Below are 27,014 nucleotides of genomic sequence, written 5' to 3' on the forward strand. Positions count from 1 at the left end.
AAAGTTATCTGGCCCTAGAGGACAAAAAAGAAAATGGGAACAAGGGAAGGGAGGGATGTTAGAAGAGAGGGCAGATTGGTGATAGGGGCAATCAGAACGCTCAACATTTTGGGGTGGGGGAAGGGGAGAAATAGTGAGAAAATTTGGAACCCAAAATTTTGTAAAATGAATGTTAAAAGTTAAATAAATTTAAAAAAAAAGAATTAAAAAAAAGAAGTGAATTTTAATTCTCTTTATCCTTTGTTGAAATGAAGTACATTTTGCTAGTTATGTGATTCTTAAACTCTGAAGGGACTAGAAGGGTAATAAGACTGCTGAAATCTGTCCTAGTCACATCTGGAATTTTGTGTTCAGTTTTATATGCCACATTTTAGGAAATCAATTTAATCCAATAAAAATTTATTAAGCACCTACAATGTGCCAGGCACTATGTTAGGTACTAAGCATATATAAACAAAACTGAATAGTCCCTGCATTCAAGGAGGTTATGTTTTAGGGAATGGGGGTGAGGTGAATGAGGACACTGAATAAAAGCAGATAAATATAAACATTATAATACGAGAAAGGAGAGAACACTAACACATTACAGAACAGGGTTCTCATAAAAGATGGCACATGAACAGAACTTTAAGGAAACATGATTCTAGGAGGCAAAGATAAAGAATATAATCCTGGAAGGGAGGACAATCCAGGCAAAGGCACACAGACAGAAAATTGATGAATTCCGAAAACAGCAAATATGCCAGTTTGGATGGAACACAGATATAGAAAAAGGACTAATGCAAAATAAGTCTATAAAGGTAAGCTGTAGACTCTGAAGATCTTCAAATGGCAAACAAAATAATTTGCATTTTATACTGAAGTCAAAGGAAATACATTGAAGGTGTTTAGCAAAAGAATAACATCCCCAAATTTATACCTTGAAAAGACTATTTTAACAGGTCTACTATGGAAGATAGATTAAAGATGGGGAAAACAATAAGCAAGGAGATCAAGCATGAATCTATTCAGTAGTACAGAAAAGAGACCTGAAATATGGTGGCAACCATTTGAAAGACGAGAAGTCAAGAGATGAGAGATAACTGTGGAAACAGAATCTGATAAGGTCTGGCAATTGACTTGATATGGTGGGGTGAGGGAACAGTGAAAAGTTGATGAAAACTATGAGACTGCTAATCTAGGAGATTATTAGAATGCTGATGTCTATAACAGAAATAGAGAATTTTGAAGTAACGGTGAGTTTAGGAAAGAAGATAATACATTATATTCTGGATATGTTGCATGGAATTCTAGACAGACGTGCAATTGTCAGTTGGTTCTGGAGGACAAGAATTCGGATGAGAAACCATGGCTAGACTACAGAGTTAGAAGCTATCTACAGATAGATGATAACTGAATCTATGGAAGCCAAAGAGATCATGAAGAAAGGAAGTACTGAAAAAGAGAGAACAGAACCCAGGACAGAGCCTTGAAGAATGGTCATGATTAAGGAGGAGGATACAGATGATGATCCAGCAAAGAAGCAGTCAAATAAGTAGGAACAGAACCAGAAGAAAATGTCACACACAAAAAAAAAAAAAAACCAGAAGGTATTTGGGGGCAAGATATGGTCAATAATATCTATAATAATAATAAAAGTGGGGCAGCTAGGTGGCATAGTAAGTAAAGTACCAGCTCTAGAGTCAAGAGGAGCTGAGTTTAAATCCAGCCTCAGACACTTGACAATAGCTGAGTGACCTTGGGCAAATTACTTAACCACAATTGTCTTGCCTTGCCCCTGCCAAAATTATAATAATAATAACTAACATACAGTGCTTTAAGGTTTGTAAAGAGCTTTACATGTATTATCTAATTTGATCCTTTAAAAAACAAGTAGGTACTATTATTATCTTTAGAGGTGTCTGGGGCAAAAAATGTTCTCAGGTCTTCCTGAATCCAGGTCCTTAAGTTTGTTCACTAAGCTAGAAGATATCAAAGCAAAAACTGGATAATCACTTGCCAGGTACATTACACAAGGGCTTCTCATTCAGACATGGGCTGGACAAGATCTACTCTAAGATATTTTCAATTCTTGATATGGTATGCTATAACGAAATGGCTTCTGAATGTTACTTTATCAGATGTATACAGGATGGAACAGAAAAGGTAGAATGAAATGTGAGGGAACAAAAATGAAGCTATTGCAGAAGCCGACTATAATTCAAGGGGTATATGGGATGTTCAGAAGGATTAGAACCTCTGGTGTAAAGGCTTGCCAAGCCTTTTTCAGGCTTGCTCATACACATTTAGCATCCACCTGATTCACCCAAATCTCATCTGTGGTTCCAAAAAGGTGTATCATGCACAACAGCCAGTTGACTTAGGGAATATTTATCCCAATCATGTAAAAACTTTCTCTGGTCAAATGAGATGAAAATAATTTGTTCCAACAGCCATGAAGGCATCTGAAGCAGATGCCATGGAGCACTTACAACTTGGACAGATATCAAAGATGCGAAGATGCCACTGCATCTGGGGCCATTGCCAGTCATTTTGACTTCTGTCTAGCCATTGGACTTCAATGACTCTGGAATAGAGTGAGGCATGTGACGACTTTGTGCAAATCTGCCTCACTTTAACCCAATTTACACACAAGTCAAGATGTCCCCCATATCACTGATCCTCTTCAAAAGAATTCAAAAGAAAATGAAATAAGAACAATATGTAAAACTGAGAAATGTAGGAGGTAGAAAAGAATTGAAATTATTTCCAAGGTTGTAAGCCTAAAGAACTGGGAGAATGTCAATTCCATTAATTGTAATAAAAATTTGAGCAGAAAATATAGAAATACACAGAGAGACATAATGAAACATGTTTAATTACCTGTCATCATTTGTTTAGAATATCTGCTTAATTGATGTTTCAGTGTTCTGTTTTAATGTACTTAGTACCTTTAAGAGGAAATGTGTCATCCTGGATTCAAAATTGGCCTTAGGGTCAAAAAGAGCTTGGGTTCAAGATGAATTTGGGCGAGTTCATTAACCTCCCACTACCACAGGCAACTCTCTAAGACTAAGAATTACAAAACAATTGCTGGTCTGAAGTGGTGGAGGAGCTTCTTTTTCACAATACCAGTAAGAAACTAGCAACTCCCAGCCTGAAAACAAGATGGGGAACAAATACAGTGAATCTTTTAAAAAAATCTCAAGAAAAATGGAAAAGAAAGCTTTCTATGACTGGAAGAAAGCTTATAAACATTTCATGCTTTTCTGGCATGTTCTTTCAAAATAAATGTTCATTCAAGATTCAGAGAGTATTACAAAATGTAGAATGGATAACTCTGATTACATTAGATTTAAAAGATTTTATGCAAACAAAACCAGTGCAACCAAAATTAGTAGGAAAGAGGAAAAATGGGGAAAAGAATCTTACATCAAGTATCCCTGATAAAGGTCTCACTTCTCAAATATATAGATAATTGAGTCAAATTTGTAAGAATATGTCATTCCCCAATGATAAATGGGTCAGAGGCCATAAGCAGGCAATTTTCAGACAAAGAAATCAAAACTATTTATAATCATATGAAAAAATGGTCCAAATCACTACTGGATAAGAAATGCAAATTAAAACAACTCTGAGGAACCACCTCACACCTGTAAGATTGGCTAATATGACAAAAATGATCAATGTTGGAGGAAATATGGGAAAACCAGGACACAGATACACTATTGATGGAGTTGTGAACCAATCCAACTAGTCTGGAGAACAACAGGAAATAAGTCCTAACAGCTAGAGATATGAAATTGACTCTAAACTCTAAACTCAAAACCACAGATGAAGATTAAACAGCCAGGTTACAACAGAGTGCATTAGTGACTCAAATCTGAAAGGGAAGTTAACATAGAAATAATGTTAGTGTAAATAGCTTTGGGGTTTTCAGATCAGGCCACAGAACCTGCTTATTTCACCTAAGCTATACCTGGTCACTGGATTCAGATGGCTCTGGAGGAGAAGTGAGGCTGGAGACCTGCACAGCCCTGCCTCACTCAAAACAAAGTCAAGTGCAAGTCATGTCATCATTTCTCTGATGGCATGGTCTTCTTTGGCAACAAAGGACGAACACAAACCTGAATATTGCACTAATGATTATAACAAACTTAGTGTTAAACTTTTGGAGATTTTTTTTCATCTTTCTCTGATTTTTCATCAAGTACAAGGTAAACTAACTTCTTTCCACATTCAACATGTGCTCCTTTTGACCAAAGTTTCTCTCATTCTCTAGCCTTCCATGGAATTGAACAGTCTCACAACCTTTGTTTTATGCTTTTTTAAAGCAAGCAAAGAACCTTTTTCAAATTTTGTAAGGATTTTTACTGCTTTGTTGTTCAGTTGTTTCGGTCATGTCCAAGTCTTCATGAACCTATTTGAAGTTTTCTTGGCAAAAATAACAGAGTGGTTTGCCATTTCCTTCTCCAGCTCATTTTATACACAAGCAACTAAGGCAAAGAGGATTAACTGACTTGCTCATGGTCACAAAGCTAGTAAATATTTGAGGTCAGATTTGAACTTCGGAAGATAAATCTTTCCGATTTCAGGTCCAGTACTCCATCCCCTGCATTACCCAGCTGCATTTTTTTTAAACTTCTAGTAAAAATCAGCAAATTTTTCTTTAAATCATACTGACACTTTGCCAGTGCCAGACACTCTGCTAGGTGAAATAGAGCAAATCAGGGGAAAGGAATGAAAAGTCTCTTTCCTACATACAAGCATGTTTCCTTTATTTTTGCTTAGACCCTATGAGGAAAAATAAAGTTGCACACAAACACTACTGGTGGGTGTTTGTACACAGAGATCTGAAATAATATTCATTTACATTTCTGAGGAAACACAGGCTCAACCTATTTGGGGAATTTAATCACAATAATTTAAGTGTTAAAAATACTTGTGGAGAAGTCTGAAGCCTTGGACGATGAGGCAGCTTGTTGATGCAGTAGAAGTCTGGAGTCAGGAAGACCTGATTTCAAATTTGGCCTCAGACACTTACCAGCTGTGTAAGCCTGTCAAAGTCACTTACACTATTTTGCCTTATTTTTCTCAACTGTAAAGCACCTATGTTCCAGGGCAGTTATGAGAAACAAATGAGATATCTGCAAAATGTATGGCACATGGTCAGTGCTCAATAAATGCTTGTTTCCTTTTCCCCTTTGAGAGAGGAGCAAACAAAAGCATGATAATCATTTAGGGGTGGTCTCATAAAACAGTAGTGGACCTGTGGGAACCTGAAATAGCAATAAGAAGATGAGTGGTAGCAGAAGATTTAACAACCATTTCTCTCTCTTATTATCTTCAATAATACCAGTCATATCACCACAGATATTACTCCAGTGTGAAACTCCTGCCTCCATTTACACAACCAGTTCATCATGTTTGGAATGTTTTCCTTATTTTGCCTCTTGGATTCATTTTCTTCCTTCTTGGCTGTTTAAAATATTTTCTCCTTGATCTGGGAGCTATGAAACTTGACTATAATATTTCTGGAAGTTTTCATTCAAGAGGTGATTGATGAATTCTTTCACTTTCTATTTTACCCTCTGCTTCTAGAACGTCAGGACAGATTTCCTTGGTAATTTCTTGAAGATGATGTCTAGGCTCTTTTTGTTTAATCATGGTTCAGGTGGTGCAGTAATACTTAAATTATCTCTCCTGGATCCATTTTCCTGGTCAGTTATTTTTCCAGTGACTTATTTGACATTTTTTTCTATTGTGTTATTCTTTTGATTTTCTTTGATTGCTTCTTGATGTCTCATGCACTCAGTTTCTTCTTGCCCAATTTTAATTTTAAAGGAACTATTTTCTTCAGTGAGCTTTTGTATATCTTGTATGTCATCTGGCTAAGTCTGCTGTTCCAGACATTCTTCTCTTCATGGGATTTTTATGCCTTTTACCATTTGGCCTATTCTGGTTTTTAAGGTGTTATTTTCTTCAGTATTTTTTGTATCTCTTTTATAAAGCTATTAACTTTTTCCACTATTTCCTTGCTTCATTTTCATTTCTCATCATTAATTTTTCCTCTACTTCTCCTTTGCGTTTTAAAATCTCTTTTCAGCTCTCCTCTGGCTCAACACAAATTCACATTTTTTTCTTTGAGGCTTTGGATGTAGCAGTTTTGACTTTATTGTCTTCTGAGTTTGTGTTTTGATCTTCCCTGTCACCATATTAACTTTCTATAGTCAGGATCTTTTTCTGCTATTAGCTCATTTTTCAACCTATTTCACGACTTTTAAATCTATGCTAAAGTGGGGCTCTTCTTCTGGAGTAGAGGGAGCACTGTCCCAAGCTTCAAGTGTTTTGGGGCAACACTTTTAGAGATAACTCTGGGGACCTGTAGGTTTTCCACTTCTTCCATGGTGGTACGATCCAGGGAGAGGTATGATTACTATTCTCCTGGCCTGTGCTCTGATCTGTGAGTGACCACAAGCACTCTTTTTCTCACCCTGGAACTATGACCTGAGTCCTAGCTCCCCTAAAGCTATAAGCTCTGGTGTGCTAGTGCTCCTCCTCACCCTGGGGCTGAGACTGTAGACTGTGAACCAGATCCAAATACAGGCAATGAAAAAGAGCCCTGCCCCCAGTGCTGGCAAACAGACCCCTATAATCTCCTGACTATATGTAGACCCCTCGTACCGACTCTGGGCTGAGAGGTCCGGAAACTTCCACTGCTGCCACTGATTAAGTCACTCCCAAGGTCTATTATTGGTTTGATGGGGCATGGCCAGTTTCCCATTCTCACCCCAGTGCAACAGACCTTTCCTTCTGGCCTTCTAAATCATCTTGGGCTAGAAAATTATTTTACCCCTTCCTTTTGGGGGTTCTGTCACTCCAGAATTTGTTTTGAGATATTATTTAAAATTTTTTGGAAGAGTTTTGAGGAAAGCTCAAAAGAATAACTTTTCTCAGCCATCTTGGCTCCACACACTCCTTCTCCTGACCAAGTCTTCCTTTAATGCTCAAATGTCACTTCCTCCATGATCAGTGCCTCTCCTTCCTCAAGCTTGCTTGTGCTGTATTTATTTGTATATAGCAGAATGCAAGATTCTTGAAGACAGGGATTTGTTTCATATTTTTGCCTTTGTCCCAACACTTGCATGACAAAATAGGTACTTAGTGTTTCTTAAACAGAATTGCTCAAATGGATACATTAGTTAGTACAGGTAGAAGGGAAAAAATGAGAATAAAATTCTAATCTGCAACAGAAGGAAGGAAAGAGAATTCCTGTGGCTACCATTAGCTCTAGGAGACAGTCTGAATGTGTGGAATACATATAATACAGGAGAAGTTAAGTCGAGATTACCTATTTACTATTTAATTGTACACTAAGCTTAAGTTTTAATAAATTCATTTTGATATAAAGGTAGATAAATTCTATCATAAACTGTTTTTGCTCCAGTGCTTGAACACATAACTAATACTAGCATGGTACAGTGGAAAGAACACTGAACTTGGATTAAAAAGGAGAAGCTTGGACAAGAGAAGATGGGGAGCGGAAGACCACTTGAGTTGCCCAACTGGAACTGCTCAGTTGGGTCACCATTCAGGCTGCTCAGACCTCTCACAGGTTACGGTTTGTTCTTCATTCTCCAAGAGGACCATGACATCAGGGAGATGATGACATGACGTGCAATTGACTTTGATTTGAGTGAGGGAGAGCTGTGAAAAGTCATCAGCCTCTCTTGCAATTCCAATTCACTCTGGATCTCATGGACCAGACAACAACAGGTCTCTGCTCAAGCATCACTTCATGGTTATTTTGGGGACCCACTTGGCTCACAGTGAATGTAAATAGTATCTGTTTCCTTTTGATCAGCAACCCTGAGGGTCTTCCCCTCTCAGTTTGAATTTTTCTTTTTAATTAAAGGGGCCATCTCTTGATTCACTTCTTAAAGAGGCCTATTCCCTGAATGGGCTTTGCATCACTCAAAGTGAGAACCTGAAAAGACCTTAGCTTAAAAGGACCAAGATCTCTCATTACATCCTGGGCCATCTTCAGCTGTCCTGATGAATATCAGGCCACTGGACCTAGATGGCTCAGGAGAAGAAAGTGAGGTTGGTGATCCTACACAGCCCTTCCTCACTCAAATCAAAATCAACTGCAAGTCATGTCATCATCTCCCTGATATTATGGTCCTCTTCAAGAACAACCTTAAAAGTAGAGGATAAAACAAAATGATCTCTAAAATTCCCTTTCAATTTTAAGTACTATGAGCCTATTAATTTGAGGAATGATACAAGTCTCACTACTTAGACTTTGTTGTCATGGCTTAATATTGTCACTTATTATCAGTGTATGTAAATTACAGAGCCAGTTTCCTGAGAGGGTGACTAAAACCATTTGAGAATTGAAGATGAAAAACAAAAAGTCAGTAAATTACTTTTTATAATTTAGAGTTTATAGTTTAACCATCTGGCATTAAACCTGATAAATCAACAGAATTAAACTGAATGACAACAAACCACAAAATATTTTCCATATTAAAATTTCCATGAATGGCACAACTCCTAAGTCAATTTATTACCTAAAATTCTTACAAACACTGTAACATGTAAAGCATCCGTGACTTGAACAGTATAGCATACTTTCACACTACAGAAACTTCTATAGATACAGACCCCAACCTAGGGAGTGGCCTGAGGCAAAGAGAAGTTACATAACATGGAGGGTCAGAAGCAGGATATAAACTCAGGTCTTGACTCCAGCATTTTTCTCCACTATGTAATGCTGCTTCTGTATTTCCTAATTATAGCAAAAAAAAAAATCAATAAACCTATTAATCTGGAATATATTACCACTTAATGTTTCATTAAAGATTGTATCTCATTGGTAAGAGTAGTTTGTGCTCATATTCTCTGGTTCCTTTCACATAAAGTAGTAGTAGTTCCAAATGTTCTAGTCACAAAAGGGAATTCTATTTGATAAAATCAGTACTCACCTTCTATCCCACAGAATGTCTCCTGGTCATTAGGAATAAAATCCAAGTAGATTTCATCATATGCCTTTATTACATATGAAGTGAAATCAGTATCTTATAGTCATTCTCCTCAAGTTGTAGCATATCCTACTATTGTTAAATATTAAAGTTTAACTCTTAGAATACAAAATACCATCAAATCCAATACCATTTTCCATTGCTTTATCTAGAAGAAAATTTATAAAAAGAAGGTAACAAGAGAACACTGAAATTTAGAAAATCTAAATTATCTAATTATAATACTTTTGGTATATAGAGTTTATGAAAATAAATGCATACTTTTTGATAGGATATACTTTCAGCTGTGTGGGCATCTTCCTGATTTCTCAGTACTTTCTGTGTATCCATATTGAGAACATGAAGTTGCCGGATCAGCTCTGCCTGTTGTGTTGTGTGTTCCTGGTTGTGTTGGTAAAGATCCTGCAGCTCCTGAAACTCTTTCCTGTACAAAAAAAGTGACAGAGAAAAGCAAAAACAGAAATCATCTCAGCTAAATAATTGTGTTCACTTAACATAATAGACTGAATTCATATTTTCATGTATATTTTACTGCAGGCTACCTTATTAATATAAGAAATGATATGCAAAATATCTTATATACACCAGTAAAGTATTGATAAAGCCTCTTTTGTAACTCTTGAAGCCTAATACGTATCAATTTTCTTTTTATAATTTGACAGAAAGTTTCTAGATCTCTACTTTCTTAACAATTTAATCCTTTGGTGCCAAGAATTGAGTTGAACTAATGCCAGTGGTTGACACAAGATACAATCACCAAGATAAACTTTCACTGCCTAATATTAAACACTTGATCACTAATTTTATTGAATCCTCTATGATTAACTTGCTTTCTTTATTAATCATGATATCTGACACATGGCAAGCACTAGATAAATGTTGTCTATTATCATTTATTATTAAACATCCCTAAGACCATGATTCCAAGATCTATAAAGTTATAGTCTCCCTACTGAGCTACAACCTGTATTAACAATTGCCCAAAAGATATTTCAAATAAGATGTCCCATATAGCATAAAAATCTCTGATTCAATATGTCTAAAACTAAACTCATTATCTTTCTCCAAAAACTCAGAATATCACCATCATCCAACATCAAGACAAAACAATTTGTTAAGTACCTACTATGTACTAGTCACTAGCCTGAGTACAAGAAATGCCAAAAAGGAGAAAAAACATGACCTCTACTCTTAAGGAGCTCATATACTAATGGGCAAGAACATTTATACATACATATAGGTATGTGTGTGTATACAACACACATATGTACACATATACATATATGTATATACGATGAGAAAAATACAAAATATATACTATATGAAGGGAAGATGGTCTCTGAGGGAATGGTGTGATGAAGAAAGTTATCTTCAAGGAAGTGAAATTCGAATGAAGTCTTAGAGGAAATAAACAAAGCCATGAGGTGGAGGTGAAGGCAGGAGAGCTAACCAGGCATGGGAGTAGGCAGAGAATCTGAACATGGAGTGCTGTGCTATAAGAGAAGGAAAAACTGGCAGACCAAAGAAGCTGGATCACAAAGTGCACTGTATGCACAGATGTTCTAAAGGTAATATTGTCAGGATCTGACAAGAGATTGAATATGCTAAGTGAGCACCCTAGATAAGTGGCAGGATCCTGGGAGCCTCAACAGTAAGAGGGGAATGATGGGGAAAGGAAGGTTTGAGATAAAGATAAGTGTATCAATTTTGAACATGCTGTGTTTGAAAAGCTTATAAGACACCCAATTAAAACTCTCCTAAAGACAGTGGTGATATGGGACTTGGGAGACAGATTAAGGTTGGATATATGTATCTTGGAATAATATCCAAGGATATGATGGCTAAAGCCATGGGATATGATGAGATCTCCAAGCAAAACAGCATAGAAAGAACGGAAAAGGAACCTGGGGGCAGAGCTTGGGGGATACAGAGAGTTAGTGTCTATAATCTGGATAGAGATCCAGCAAAGAAGACCTTTTCACCTAGGCTTACAACTTTAGGACCATTCTCACTTGCTCCAAGTTACCAATCAGTTATGCTTTCTACATATCTCTACCATATATTCCCTTTTCTAATAGGCATCACGCTCCACCAGGCTCTCCTCATCTCTCCCCTAAACTACTACAACAGCCTCCTAAACATTTCCCCACTGTAATGCATCCACCACACAGCTAACAGTGATTTTTCTAAAACATATGTCTGACTATATCCATCCCCTACCATCCTTCCAAATCAATGAACTCCAGAGTCTCCCTGTTACCTCTAGGATTAAATATTAACTACTCTATCTAGCACGGAAAGCTTTTCACAAGCTGGTCCCATCCTATAATTCAAATCTTACACACGATATATACCTTTTTATACACAGTACATTACAGTCATATTAACCTACTGGCTGTTCTCCTTTATATGTCCTTCTTCCCCCTTGTTTCTCCCTTAAGAAATGACTAGGCTCTCTTCAAGCCCATCTCAAAATTTCAACATTAAGCTTTTCTACAAACACACACACACACACACACACACACACAGAGATGCATATGCATATACATATACATAAACACAATACATTTCAACAACCCATTAGACAATAAACTTCTTAAAGGCAGGGGACGTTGCACCTTTTTCTTTATATCTCTAGCACTTAGCATATCCCATTTCCAATGGTTAATAAATGCTTCTTGATATATTGACGATGTTTTTCTTTTTATTCTCAGCACATGGCAGTCAATCATTCAATAATTATTTTGAAATTCTTGATATTGTAAAGAAGGGCGGAAGAAAGTCCTTGCTCTCCAGATGTTCTCAGGGGAGACACATGCAAAGAACTATATACAAACAAGACACATACAGAATGAACTGAAGACAGGCAAGAGAGGGCAGGCATTAGAATTAAGAGGGTTTGGGAAGGTGGGATTCTAGCTGTGATTAAAAGGAAGCCAAGAGGCAGAGATAAAGACAGAGAGAATTCTAGGATTGGGGAACAGATGAACAGTGCGTGTAGTCAGGAGATAGGTGATCTTGTGGAGGAATAAAAAAGAGCTAGTATCACCATATCACAGAGTGCAAGGGGGTGAATCAAATATAAGAAGCTGGAAATGTGAGGCATTGCCAGGTTATAAATCTGACACAGAACAAGTACTTAATAAATGCTTACTGACTGATAAATTAGTTTTGGCTTCTGAAACCACATATCACCGAGAAAACACAATTTTCCAAAATATGTTCCTTTGCATTAATAAACAACTTGGTACTACATATAAGCATGACATAGCAGAGGTCCCAACTCAGAGTCAGTACACTTAAATATTATGACTGTGAGATGACAAGAAAGTTGTTTACCTCTTAGAGCTTTCTAGACTACAGATAGTTCTCTAAGGCTACACATTGCACAACACTTGCTGACCTACCCTGAGTTCCCTATATTAATGAAATCACAGATTCTGCCAAAAAAAAAACCTTACCTTTATATCATATTGCAAAATGTAACAGCATCTCATAAATGACTGTAATATCTAAAATATTCATCATTCTGTGTCTCATCTAGGTATGAGTCTCTCCTACCTTTGCTAGGTCTTTAGATGATAGAAACAAAGGCCATAGCTAGAACCATTCCTGAAGCTTTTTAATACTCCTGCAAAACCTGCTAATGCTAGTGCTCTGCTGAGATGGTCAACTCTATCCAAGAATCAATCACTGGAAGACTTTTACAAAGAGTTCTCAACCACTCAGTCTTTAATTCTTCTGAGTACATGCGGTAACAAGAATCAGTGCTAGAACCAAAGGAGGAATAAAGTGAAAGAAAGTGTTAAGCTTTTAAAATGACAACAAGGGCTGAGTAACATGTTTACCGCAGTACAAAATTATCCAAATAATCATGAACTTCACAGAAGAGAAGAAAACATCAAGTGGATTCCGGCTTTCGGAAATCAACCTTCTATATCAAATTGGCCTAAACTGTTCCACACAGGATGAAATACTAAACACGGCTCACCACTACAACTCGAAGCTAATTGCAACTGCAATTTCTCATCTCCCCCAAAGGATATGTTTAAATCTATAGGACATTTTATTTATCATAATTATTAAAGAGTGCGAAAAGGTTTGAGTTTAACTGGGGTAGTTTCTTTTTTATGAGTCAGGTGGGAAAAAAGTGATTTCCTAAGAAAGCAACTTGTGAAACTAAGAAAAAAAATTGTGAAAAAGTGATCTTGATGTGTGTAAGGATATTAGAGAGTGGAAGATTGTGACACAGGGAAGGAGTTTCACTGAACTCATAGTAACACATATGAATCTTTGCTCAGAGAGGAAACAACTGGACTCCGTGGGAAGCAGCTCCCTGTTGTACAAGCAATAATGATATAAACCCAAAAGTGATATCAAGTGAAATCTAATCCAGGAAGTGGTAGAAGAAGAAGAAGAGATAACAATGGTTGGTAACTCTCCACCAAAGAGGACTCAGGCAGCTGTTTGTCAATCATAATAATGATCATAATAATGAATAATAAGAGAAAGGCCTGCTGTATTCCATATATACGTATAGACAAAGATGCTATATACACATAATATACACATGCATACATACACACAGGGAATACTAAATGGACACAGAAATGCACAGTATGAGCAACAAGGAAGGGAAGAGAGATACTCAGACTAAAAGGCAAAGTTAGCCTTACATTAATATCTTTACATGGTGGCATGAGATCCATAAATAGAATCTAGCTCTAACAGAATTACCTTGTTCAAAAAAGAGCAGCATGGGCATCATAAGAGAATCTACTCATGAAACTACAGCCAAAAAGTGATACTCATTGAACAAGCAATACATCGAGTAAGTCTCTACCCCAAGGAGATCAAAGATAGAGGAAAAAGACCCATACACATAAAATATTTATAGCAGCTTTATTCATAGTAGCCCAAAACAAAGGGCATACCTGTCCACTGGGGAAAGACTAAACAAATTATGGTATATAAATGTAATGGGATATTATTATAAGGTTAAAAAACGACAAAATGGACAGTTTCAGAAGAAACTTCTATTAAATGAAAAAGAGTGAAATGAGAACTATAAAATGTATATAATGATAACATTATAGAAGAAAAATACCTTTGAAAGACTTAGAACTCTGATCAAGGCAAATGGTAAACAATGAGTTGAGAAGACTGAAGATGGCAGAGAAGTGACAAAATTAAAATACAGAATGACATATTCATGTTTAGACATGGTCCACGGGAATTTTTTTTACTGGACTCTTCATATTAGTTGAGGAGGTTTTGATTTTTTAATTATTCACAAGGGGGAGAGAGGGCAGTGGGAGGAAGAGATGATCAATTCTTATGAAAATAAAGGGGAAAGAAAAGAAACATTGAAAATATACCACTATGAAATGTTTCAGGAACACATAATATACGTATACATACATACACAAATTGATCTACATAAAGACATATGTGTATGTGTGTACGTATGTGTGTGTATATACAAAATAAGGCAGTAATTGTCAAAATTATCTGGTACTGGCACAAAAAATAAGAAAAGTCAAACAGTGGAGCAGAGTAGACAGACACACAATACACAACTGCAAATGTAGACAGTAATCTTGAATTTGACAAATGTAAAGATTTAAGCGCTGAGGATAAGAATTCATTATTTGGTAAAAAAAAAAAAAACTGTTGGGAAAGCTGGAAAGCTATCTGGCAGAAATTGAGCACAGACATTTACAAAGATAAGGTCAAAAAGGATATGTGATCTAAATGTCAAGAGAAATATCAAAAGAAAATTAGAAGAACATAAACGATATTACCGACCAGACTTATGGATAGGAGAACAGTTTGCAAATAAACAAGAGATATGAAGTACTGTGAGGCATAAAATGGATAATTTTGATTACATTAAATTTAAAAGGTTTTACACAAATAAAATTATATGGCAAAGAGCAGAAAACTAGGGGAAACATTTTACAGACAAGTCTCTCAGACAAAGGTCTCATATCTCAAATATGTAAAGAACTTTGTCAAATTTATAAGAATACAAGTCATTCTCCAACTGATAAATGAACAAAGGATATCAACAGGCAGTTATGAACAAAAGAAGAAATTAGTTATATAAAAAATGTTCTAAATCATAATTGATTAGAGAAATGCAAATTAAAACAACTTTGAGATATCATTTTACATCAAACTGGCTAAAATGAGAGAAGGGGAAAGAAAGAAATGGACACTAATTCACTGTTGGTAGAACTGTGAACTGATCCAACCATTTTGGAGAGTAATCTGAATTCATCCCCAAAGAGTTAAAGACCTGTGCACACCCTTTGACCCAGCAATACCACTATTAGGTCTGTTTCCCAAGATGATTAGGGAAAAAGGAAAAGAACTTATATATTCTCAAATATTTATAGCAGTTCTCTTTGTGGGAGTAGAGAACTGGAAACTGAGGGGATGCCCATCAACAGGAGAATGACGAAACAAACTGTGGCATATGATTGTGATAGAATACTGTGCTATGAGAAATGATGAGCCAGTTGATTTTAGAAAAAACATGTTATGACTTGAATGACGCAGTTAACAGCAGTATTATTCTAAGAACAACTCTGAACAACTAAGCCATTTTGAGTATTATAAATGCTCAAATCAACTACAAAGCGCCTATGAAGGAAGACACTATCCACATCCAGAGAAAGAACTGATAAATAAATGCATGCATAGTAGGGTTTTACATACCCACACACACATTTCTGTATCTAACAGTAGCCTTCTCTAGGATGGGGTGGGGAGGGAGGGAGAAAAAAAATTACACAGTAGAGAATAAAATTGTTTTATGTTGCGTTGTGTATATGGAAATATTCTGTTTTGTCTTTATGTATCTAAGCTCAAAATGAACAAAAAAGATTCTTAAAAGAAACAAGCAATATTACATTCTGAGTTTTTTAAACGGGGTCTGTATACTTGGGCTGTTGAATAGTTTTGTAACTATTTCAATATAGCTAGTTTCTTTTGTAATTTTATATACTTAGCTTTCTATATTAAAATATATATATCATTTGAAGACTTCCATAGACTTCACTAGACCACCAAAAGGATTAAAAAGTTTAATTCCTGCTCTTAAGGGCAAGGGAGAAAAGATTCAGGACTTGGGAACTGGATCACAAATCTAAAACAGAAGCTTTATATAGTACTGATTTAGAGATGTTAAGGAAAGGTGGAACTGTTGATTATCCAGGTATCAGTAGGAGTTGTACCAAAGCAGAGAAACTATTCAAGATCTATAGAAATGATAATTTCATGTTTCAAAAGATAAGAAACTAAACAAAGACAACTGGAGTACTGTGAACTTGATTCTCACCAACAAGAAGGAACTGGTTATGAGGATAGAAACTATCCGAGTACTCATGGTAATCATAAAAGGAACATGCCAATGCCAGGCAACAGCCTACCACAGAGGCAGTGCAAATGGTAAGGCCTCGAAGAGCTTAGAAAACAGTGGCAGGGTAAAAGGAATGGCCTAGTGGTTGGAAAAAAGCTGCTGATGACCATTTCTTCTAGGCTATATGAGCAAACAAACAGCCAGTGGGAGGGAAAGAGCATCCCACATGAGTTCTCCTTTGGGCCATGGCAGAGGGAGAAAATTAAGAAGGCAGGAGACAAAGGAAAAGGACACCCCTGGGAGCGGCAAGTGGATGTTTTTTTATTTTCTTCCTTATCAAGATGATTATAATTGTAGAATTCAAATTTCACTTATAATGACTCCCGTCAACCTGGAAACATGAGTATTTAAGAATTTTTAGCCAGGTATGGTAGCATATAAGAAAACATATTGATTTCAGATACAGAGCAAAATCAATCTTCAAAGAAAAATTTTCTCTCTAAAAATAAACTATAAATAATAAAAAGAATTCATTCCCTAGGAATGCAATTAAAATTAATAAATCATTTAAAAATAAATAAAAGAAGCACAAAAGAAGAAAACTTGAAAATTAGAAGAGAAGTAGATAAAATGGAAAAGAAAAAGGGTAGAAAAATAATAAACTGAACTTCATCTTATTCCTTGAAAAAAATAACAAAATTCATAAACCTTAGCAAACTTGCTCAAAAACAAAAGAGAAGGGAAAAAATCAAATTAACTAGATAAAAAGTGAACAAGATTAATAGGCCAAATCTATTTTTAAAAGAAAGAGTTCCCTACTGACCAATACATGTTCAGTAGAAAACTGATTATGGCCAGTTCTATTATATTTTTATGGAGCTATTTTCACTAAGACTAGATAAAAATACAGCACAATCCCTCCCCTTTGAGTTGCTCCAAAAGGATATTTATGATAAATCATTTGTTCCATTTCATTTAAGAAACTCTTTCTCTAACTTATACAATATGAGCATGAAATAAATATCTCTATACCATGTCTGTAGTTTTTTTTCAAAAAAATCAAAATACTGATATTTTTATTAATGAGAATTTAGCTATCTATTAGTAAAATAGATCTAATTACAATTATGATAGTAAAGAGTTGACATTTTAAGGCTAAGGAGATTTGTATTCTCATGCATAATTTTAATTAGTTAGTTTGGCTTTCAGCATTGTTTGGTATAATCACAAAGCAATGGTATCCTCTAGCTACATGAACGTCATACCTACTCCATTATACACAGTCTTCTAAAATTGAAAGCATATTGTAACAGAATTTTAACATCAATTAATGAAGACAGAATTCTTGGAGATATAAACCTTATCATATTAATGCATTTATGTACGATATTAAAATTAGTCAAATTTCCCAAGTGGCATTTAATTTTTCCCTCTTAATAGGAAGGAAAGGCTCAGGAGTAACATGTCAAGATTAATTCATACTTTAAGATACTAACTTATGTGATAGTCTGGAAATGGACATACCAACTCCACCTTATAAAATGGAATATCATTTATGTTAAATTGCAATAGTCAGGATTGACATAATATGTTCTCAAACTATTAAATATCACACCATTCAAAGAACCAAAAATGAACTCCAGGGGGTCAGCGTGTTGAAATAAAAATGTAACAACACTAATAACAGCCACAGCAAAACAAAACAAACACCTTAAAAATATCCCATTTTATCCTCACAAGGGAGACATAAATTATGCGGCTTGCCCAGAGTCACAAAGGCAATAAACGACTGAGGGCATAACAAAAGTTAGGTCTTTCCGATACCAAGTCCAAAACTCTCTGCACTATGCCACCTAACTGGAAAGAGAGCTGTATCTGCAGTCAGAGAACCTGGGTTAAAAACCAAGCTTTATCAGTTATAATCTGCATGACACTGGCCATATTATTTAATCTCCTTGGTCCTCAATTTAATCACTAGTAAAATGAGAGGTTTGGACTAATGAATTATAATAGTTCGTCCAGAAACACACGTACATGTCTGACATGAAATGGAGCAGTGGATCTACTCTCTCAATTAGTCTTGAAGCAAAATACCTTTAGGGATGTTAAAATCCCCTCCCTTCATTCTGTAAAAAGTAAAGGAATTGTGAAATTATTCAATTCACTCTGTTAAAAGGAGAAAGAATGCTACTTCTTACTGTACTTGTTCATCTTTATGATCTTTATAACATCTGTGTATAAAATGAGCCTTTGAATAATAAGATAAATAGTTCTAGGTAGAACTACTTAACTCTTGAATTTTGAGTTTGGTTGTATCATATTTGAAGACATTTTTTCTTTTTTAAATCAGGGATTTATTTTGAATCTTAAGAGCCTTGACTCTTATCTAATGGTGTTCAATATTGAAACAGCAGATCCTTGACAGTTTAATAAGTAATACCTATAATTTACTGTGCTCATTATCCCAGTTGACTAGAGCATGGCATTAACTAACAAGGCTAAAGTTGTGGCTTTAATCCCTTTTCAGTTCAGTTAGTTTCACTCCCTTGCATGGTCATAGAGAATACCCCTGCCTAGCTAATTGTCTTGAAAATGAATGCCAAGGTCAAAAAGGAGAGAAAATCCCACTATAAGCAAAAATACAAGTATAAGGTATAGTGACTATGAATATTCACCTAACCTTCACATATAAAATAAAGCATCAAGTCTTTGCTTTGCATTCTAAAATCTCGTGGTCATAATCCTGGGGTTTCTACTGGTAACTGGTAACTACTGGTAAAAATACAAAATACTTTTTAAATTTTTTTTTAAAAATTTCAAAACTAAAATTATAAAATATAAACTACATAAAAATAAGAATGAACAAATGAAACAAGAAACATTAGAGTAGTACTAAAAATATGGAACTTGCAGATATATCACAGTAGAAATATGAAGAACAGGTGTGGAGATAGTTCTTATGATAGCCCTGAGTAAAGAAACAGGCATTTAAATAGATCAGTAAGGTATATATACCCCTTGATGCACACAAAATGTATTTCTAACATGTTTTTAATTCAATAATTTTATTACATAACCTTATAATCAAAGTCTATTTAAAAAAAACAAGTCTGAGCTTTAGTTTGAGACTTTTCACTATAGACTGTCACTAGTATAATAGGCCTCTGAAGAAGGTTGTTTTAGAGAATTTGAAGTGTATTAAAAATTATCTCTCACATTAGAAACTTTAAAAAATCAACAAAAATTAATTCCTACTATGCGATGCTGCCAAAATATATAAAAATTACTAGTATACTATCAATACTCAAAAAGGTCTACTGATGTACATCTTTCCTCTAACAAAAAAGATCACAATCCATCCATGACATGTGCACATTCCCCTACTTGGGATTTCCTCATGTATAAAATGAAGGGGTTGGATTCAATGGTCTAAAACTATGTTCTTACTTATGATGAGTTACACAGTGAGGGCAGCCCCTCTGTGGTCACACAATATTAGAAATGATTAAATCAAAGAGAAAAACCAAAATTACCACTATATTTAGTGTTCTAAATGATTTTAATTTTGATTCTAGCAAAAAGGCTGGATTTCATTTCAATCGAATGGATCTGATTTCTAATCAGAATACCAGTATACAAAATGCACATGCCAGATGTTAAAAATAACTTTAGTACTTGAGTGTAAGAGCTAGGATGGCATAGAAGGCAGAAAGCTGCAGTACCTCAGGTCTGGAGGAGTTGACTTCAAGTTCTACCTCTCTCATGTACTGACTGTTCAACCCTTGGCAAGTCACTTAACCTCTTAATGTCCTTAACAACTCTCTAAGACTGTAAGATACATAGAGAGTTGCACACATATACATATATAGATAGATATGTGTAAGTGTATATACCCATATACATACATTTATAGTGATCTACGTATGTATGTATATATATGTGTGTGTGTGTATAGTCAGCAAAACGGCATAGTGGATAGAGTGCCAGGCCTGGAGTTAGGAAGACTCATCTTCCTGAATTCACATCTAGCCGGGTAACCCTGGGCAAGTCACTTAACCCTGTGTGCCTCAGTTCCTTCATTCACAAAATGGGCTAGAGAAGGAAATGTCAAACCATCCAATATCTTTGCCAAGAAAACCCCAAATGGGATAAGTACTGGACATGACTGAAATATCTGATAACTAACTGATCTATCTCTCTATCGATAGATATATAGATATATATATATAGCTCTATATAGATAGATAGCTGACAGATAGATAGATAGATAACTACATCTTCTTCTGTGGTAGAGAGAGCTTCTTTAACAAGAGTTCCCATACCAATGAAATCATATGTCTAACTAATACCACAATGATTTAATTTGCTTAACTCTACTTATTTGGGGGCCACTGGGGAATTATAAATAAAAGCAGTTACAGAGTAGTGACACTATACAAAAAGACGAAGAAGACAATGCTGGACAGAGAAGAAGGGTGCCCCAGTGAGGTATCTCAATGAGACATTAACAAAAGCTGAAAGTATGAAGAGGCAAAAAAGACAAAAATAGTCAAAGGTTAAAGGGAAAAGTTTTAAACGTAAAATAATTCTTCCCTATCCTCAAAAGGCTGAATAACATGAATATCTAATTGAAGAGGAAGAGGCCAGCGAGACAAGAAGGTGCCTTTCAGGTGTACACCCCATTCACACTGCTTGCTCCTAGTCACCGCTCTGCACATGAGATTCACGAGGGAGGTAACTATAACTAATCACCCAAAGGCACAAATGAATGGAAGAGACTTTTTGAGAGGAGGAAGAATTTGTCAAAAAGTTAAAGGTTGTTGCCTTAGCTGAAGGAGCTCAGTGGTACTCCAGCTACAGAGAGTCCACTGTCTTAGTCCAGTGGCTGAGAGAAGAAAGATGCAGTGACTAGGAGTAGGCCCCTCCTTCTTAAAGAATTACAAGATTTTGACTCAGCCTCCGGACTGAGGTTCAATTTAGGATCTGGCTATGGCTCTTTCTCCATTTCCTTCTTCTCCAGTGGCTCCAAACACAGATCTCGTTGCGACTTATTTTGAACTTGACAGGTCCCACCCATACACTACTAGTGGCACTGCTAACAAGTTTCCTGGGAGACCCTTGCCTCTTTGGCTTTTTGGTACTCTCTGACTCTGTTTCCTGACATGGCTTGGGCATGTGGTTGACTCGGTGCTATACTGCCTTAGCCTTCCCACTGATCTGCTTGGGCACTATTCTGGTCCCAGCCACTTCTGACACTCTAGTAGAGCCTCCGCGGTGCTGAGGAGTTAGTCAATGCTTAGACACTTGGGTGCTGAGTCAGCCCTGCATGACATGCTCCCCGGAGTGGGTTGTGGTCTTAGTTTTTCATCTATCTTTGCTCGGGCTTCTGCTTGTCTATATTTCCAGGCTTGTCTATATCCCAGCTCATGCAAGATTTTGGCTGTTTATATGTAGTACTGACCGAGATGTTAAAACCAATAATTATCTCTTTATCTTTTGCTTTTCTTTATCATTGTTTGTTCTCATACATTTTTAGAGCTTGTCTAGCGGGTATTTACAAGGACCTGCGGCGTCTAGGTCATCATCCCATAATCTGATGAGTTTAGAATTTCTAAATATGGTCTGCTACATAGATGTAATGCTCAGTGATTGAGCTATGCTTTTGTATGGTGCAGAAGGCAGAATCTATGACATGAATTTTTTAAAGGTGAAATTTAACTTTAACATAAGGAAAAAATTTCCTAACAATTCGAGCTGTTCATAAGTAAAATCAGTGAGTTGCTTCAGAGGGTGTTGCGTCCTTCCTTGTCAAAGGTTTTCAGTCTGAATAACCACCTATCAATGAGCTGAAATGAAGATTCCAATAAAATAGAGGTTAGTTAGACTAGATGGCTGTGGAGGTCCTTGCTGACTCTACAATTTGGTGCTGCTGGGATCCTATTATCCAAATAATATTCTGTACCAAGGCAAAGCTCAGACAGGTTCTGTAGCTAGTTCAGATGTCTTTAGATATACCAAAGATTTGTACATGCAAATTTCTGGTTTCAACTGATATTTCTGCAAGTTATAGATAAAAAACTAAATAATTCTCTCTAAATATTTTCTTTAACTACTAGAGGTTCTTCCATTTCTTTCAACTGATGGCATCATAATCATCTCAACTCAATACCTACTTTATAAAATGCATTTTAGAAAAAGTACAAAGACAAAAACAAAACATGCCCCGCAGCTCTCAAAAAGTTTGTAAGTCTAACATACACACAGATTTGTGACTCCAAAATTAGAGTGGGGAAAGAACGCTACAGCTGGCAGGGACTGAGAAAGAGTTTTACCTGAAGGTGGAAAAACAGACCTGAGTCTTGCAAAAGAACAAGAATTCTAATGATTCCAATAGGTAGGTATGCAATTAATAAATTACAGACATGGGGGAGCCTGATTTTCAGTGTTCCTATTTGTGTTTTCCTAACCAGTTTATAACCATGACAAATTAGCAAATACTATATGACTTATACAACAGCATACTGTAGCAAGAAAAATGTGTTGTGTTTTCCAGATATTCTTTCCATCTCGACCTCTCATATTAAGACTAGTTTATGTTCTATGAATTCAGGTACTCTGCAGCACCCCAGATATTCAGTCATATTGGGGAGTTAAAGTTCATAATCAGACAACATGAGGCTTGCATAAATAGAATGGATTTTCCTTATCGTATCTATTAATATAAAAATATAAATAATGTTTTAGGGTTTGTGAAGCACTTTGTAAATATCACATTATATTATCCTCATAACAATTCTGGGAAATTTGTGCTTTTTCTTTTTCTTTTTTTTTTTTTTTGAGGCAATCAGGGTTAAGTGACTTGTCCAGAGTTCACACAGCTAGTAAGTAGCTGAGGCTGGATTTGAACTCAGGTCCTCCCAATATCAGGACCAGTATTCTAACCACTGCACCACCCAGCTGCCCCAGATGGTGCTATTATTATCCCCATTTCACAGATAAGGAAACTGAAGGAAGGCAGAGGCTAAGTGACTCGCCCAGGGTCAAAGCTTGATAACTGTCTCAAGCTGGTAACTCCATGTCCAATATTCTATCCACTGTGCCACTGAGCTACCTATTAGGACAAGACCTTTTTATATAATTGTAATTTTGTGTTTCTCTGGAGGTCTGGCTTCCCTATCAGGGAAGTGGTCAAACAGAGGCTGGATATTCATTTCGTATAGTGGTTACAGAGGAGATTTCTTCTTAAGGTAGGAGTTATAACAGATAGACTATGAATTTCTTCAATATAGTCTAGTCTCCCCAAAATTGAAAAAGGACACCTTCTTGTGATTTTTAACCAATGACATTTTCATCCTCATATCTTTGTTTGACTCGTTGTGACCTTCGGAAGTATTTGATATCTTTGACTACCCTTTCTTCCTTGATTTCACTGGCTTCTGTGATATACTCCTGTTTTCATCCTTCTTCTTAATGGCTCCTTCACCCTTTCCTCTTCCTGACACCAGGTATTCTTCAAAATTCTGTTCTTCACCTCCACCCCTTCCCCTCTGAAGAAACAAAGATATGAGGATGAAAATGTCATGAGTTAAAAATAACAGAATGATATCTGAAATTTGGTTAGGGATTAAACCCCAACGGCAAAGTATGTAAGTGAAGGGATAGATAAACTTTTAAGCCTGAAAGAAATATAAAGAAGACGATAATCACAAACAGGTGTCCTTCTTCAATGTTGGGGAGACTAGAACATGTTGGCAAGCAGATAAGGAAGAAAGTATTTATCATGGAAAGAATCTGGAATCAAAAGACATGGGATAAGATTCCAGCCTGCCAATTACAACTGTGTAACCTCTGGGCAAATGATTTAACCTCTCTGCCCAGTTTTTCTCATATGTAAAATACAGGGCTAGAACAAAGGGACCTCTAATGTGCCTTTTAGCTTCAAACTGTATGATTTATAATGAGACTGAAAATAATGTCAAGAAAGAGGTCTGACTGATAGAATAAGGTACAAGAAAAGGAACAAGGAAGTGGAATCATGGACATGTAGGTAGAGTGACTAATTTTAGAAATAATCATTCTAATTCTTTATTTAAGACAAAGGAACTTAAGGAGAAAATAATAAATTTATATGTACTGATGCAAATTCAAAATATCTGTCTTTATCAGTAACTGAAGATACTTGCTTCACTAGAGTGATATCCATATCCTTCTGCATTATTTCAGTCTGCTTTTGATTCAATTGTGAGGTCAATTCATTGCATTTAAGCTGTGATTCCTCAATTTGTCTCTTTGCCTCAGTTAAATCACATGCAGAAGTCTAAAATTAAAACATACATTTAAGAAAATATTAAGCATAAAAGTAGACTAAAAGTACCAAAATGATAAAATGAGCATGAAAGAATTTGTCTAGCAAATTGAATGATAACCAACATATACAACAGGGAAAAAAGAAAGTGTAAAATCTTGTTTGTTCACATTTCCATCCAAAAATTGTTACTTTAAGTGATGTAGAATCTTATGTGAAAGTCATATACTGTCCCAGAACTTAACTCAAGGTTTTGAAATGTAAACATAATTGTGAAATGCAAACAGTTATCATCTATAATGAAGTTATATGATTAACAGTTTTGTAATCCCTAAAGCACTATACAAATGAGCTATTATTATTATAACTTATTAAGCACATACAATATGCAGATGTTTCTGAAAAAGTTAGACATCTTTATGTGAAGAGGAAACATTGAGAAGGTAAACATAAATATACACTGTAGGACTTTGCTATTTTTCTTGTTTCAGGAAAATGTACACATAAAATTCTGAAGGAAACCATAAACATGCTGCAGTATGTTTTAAGGACTAGGACAGAAATAGGAAAGTTCAGAAGAGGGAAGGGTTTGGAGTGAAAGATGGGCCGAGCGCTGAACATGTTCAGTGTAAGATACCTACAGGACAAGAAGTTTGAGGCAACCAAAAAGCTGCTGAGAATGTGAGAACCAAAAGGAGAGAGGTTTTAGAGATGGATGGGGAGATCAGGGAATCATCAGCCCAGAGGTGATGACTGAAATAACTGCAGCTGATGAGATCACCAAGTGACACAGTATTGAGGGAGAAGATAGTTCAAGACAGACACCTTCAGAACAACCATGAACCCATGATCGTTGCTACTGTCTGTCTTTCACTCCTGAAGAGGACAACGGCCATCAAGAAAGTGATGTCATGATTCGCAAGTGAATTGGATTTAAGTGAACAAGGGCAGTGCAAAGTCACCAGCCTCCCTTTCTCTCTCGGCAGTCATCTGGATCCAGTAGTAAGATGTAAATCAGGATGACTAGAGATGGTCCTGAAGGCAGTGGGAGGCCTTGGCCTTTTTAAGCTGAGGTCTTTCCCAGGTCTCAGCATGACTGAGGCAAGTCCATTCAGTGATTAAGGCTAGGTAAGAAATGAGTCAAAGAATGGCCTCTTTTACCCTAGTCAAATTTTTTAAAAAATCAATCTAAGAGGAAAAAACCCTCAGGTTTCTGGATGAAACAGAAAAAAATGCTATTTTCATTCACTCTGAGCCATCAGAGCCCAAACAACTACCACTAAGTCAGGCTTGGGATGGGATCTATTGTTGGCCAATCAACGAACTGCCAAAATGAGTTGAGTTTAAGATGTGGGGGGGTGAGCACAGTAAATATGACCAGGATGAAAATCCAGCTAAGGAGGGGAGGCAGTAGGAAGGAAAAGTGTGTAGTTGGGAGTATATAGAAAGGAAACTAAGAGAGTAATTTCAGGAAAATTTGAAGTTAGCCAAGTGCCAAACAGTGCAAAGAGATCCATAAGAATGTAGGCTGATAAAATCCCATTTGATTTGAAATTAAGAGATCATTGAATTTTTAAAATTTTTAAAAATAAATTTTATTGATATTTTGTTATTTACACCACCAAAATTTCCAGCAGTGGCCTTCCCTCCTCCTAGAGACATTTCCTATATCAGAACATTTTTAAAGAAAGAGAAGAGAAAAAACATCAGAACTAATACACTGAAGAAAATCTGAAAAGGTAAGAAATATAGCACCCCCCCACCGACCTTTTTCATCTTCTAAGGAGCTGGAGAGAGGCGTCTTCTCAAGGTTTTGCAATATTTATTTTTAATTACTGTATGGTTGTTCTTCCCATTTACACTGCTATAGTCTTCGTGTATGCTGCTTTCTTGGCTCTGCTTAATTGCAACCTGCATCTGTTCATGTGGATCTTTCCACACTTCTCTGTATGCATCACATTCATCATTTCTTAAAGAACAGTATACTGTATGACATTAATGTACCACAAAAAATTAATTCCTTAAAAGTGTTAAAAATAGGCAAAGAAGAGATAAAACTATCCCTATTTGCTGACATTTCAATGGTTTGCTGAGAAATTCCTGGAGAATCCCCCCACATACTAATTGATCAGGAATGTTGCAGGCCACAAAATAAACCCTCAACAATGAACATTTCTTTAAAATAACAAAGAAATCTAGGCAAAAATAACAGAAAAGAAAATCTCATTTCAGACAACTAAAAAAATGCATAAAGTACTTGGACCTATCAAGGCATGCAAACTACTTGTATGTATTCAATTAAACAGACCTCTGTAAAGAA

At 36.0% G+C, this 27,014-nt stretch overlaps 1 protein-coding gene across 1 annotated transcript in view; it reads right to left on the minus strand.

Moving 5' to 3' along the window:
• The window catches only part of CNTLN (centlein), a 438,525-nt gene that overhangs the window by 268,803 nt on the left and 142,708 nt on the right, over window positions 1–27,014 (minus strand). Inside the window, exons 7-8 of the mRNA XM_072600808.1 lie at window positions 24,573–24,706; window positions 9,285–9,447 (exon numbers count right to left, since the gene is read on the minus strand). Of these exons, the coding sequence (XP_072456909.1) occupies window positions 9,285–9,447; window positions 24,573–24,706 (297 nt within the window). The remainder of the gene's footprint in view (window positions 1–9,284; window positions 9,448–24,572; window positions 24,707–27,014) is intronic.

This window comes from Notamacropus eugenii, chromosome 1, assembly GCF_028372415.1.
Source record: "Notamacropus eugenii isolate mMacEug1 chromosome 1, mMacEug1.pri_v2, whole genome shotgun sequence".
NCBI lineage: Eukaryota > Metazoa > Chordata > Mammalia > Diprotodontia > Macropodidae > Notamacropus > Notamacropus eugenii.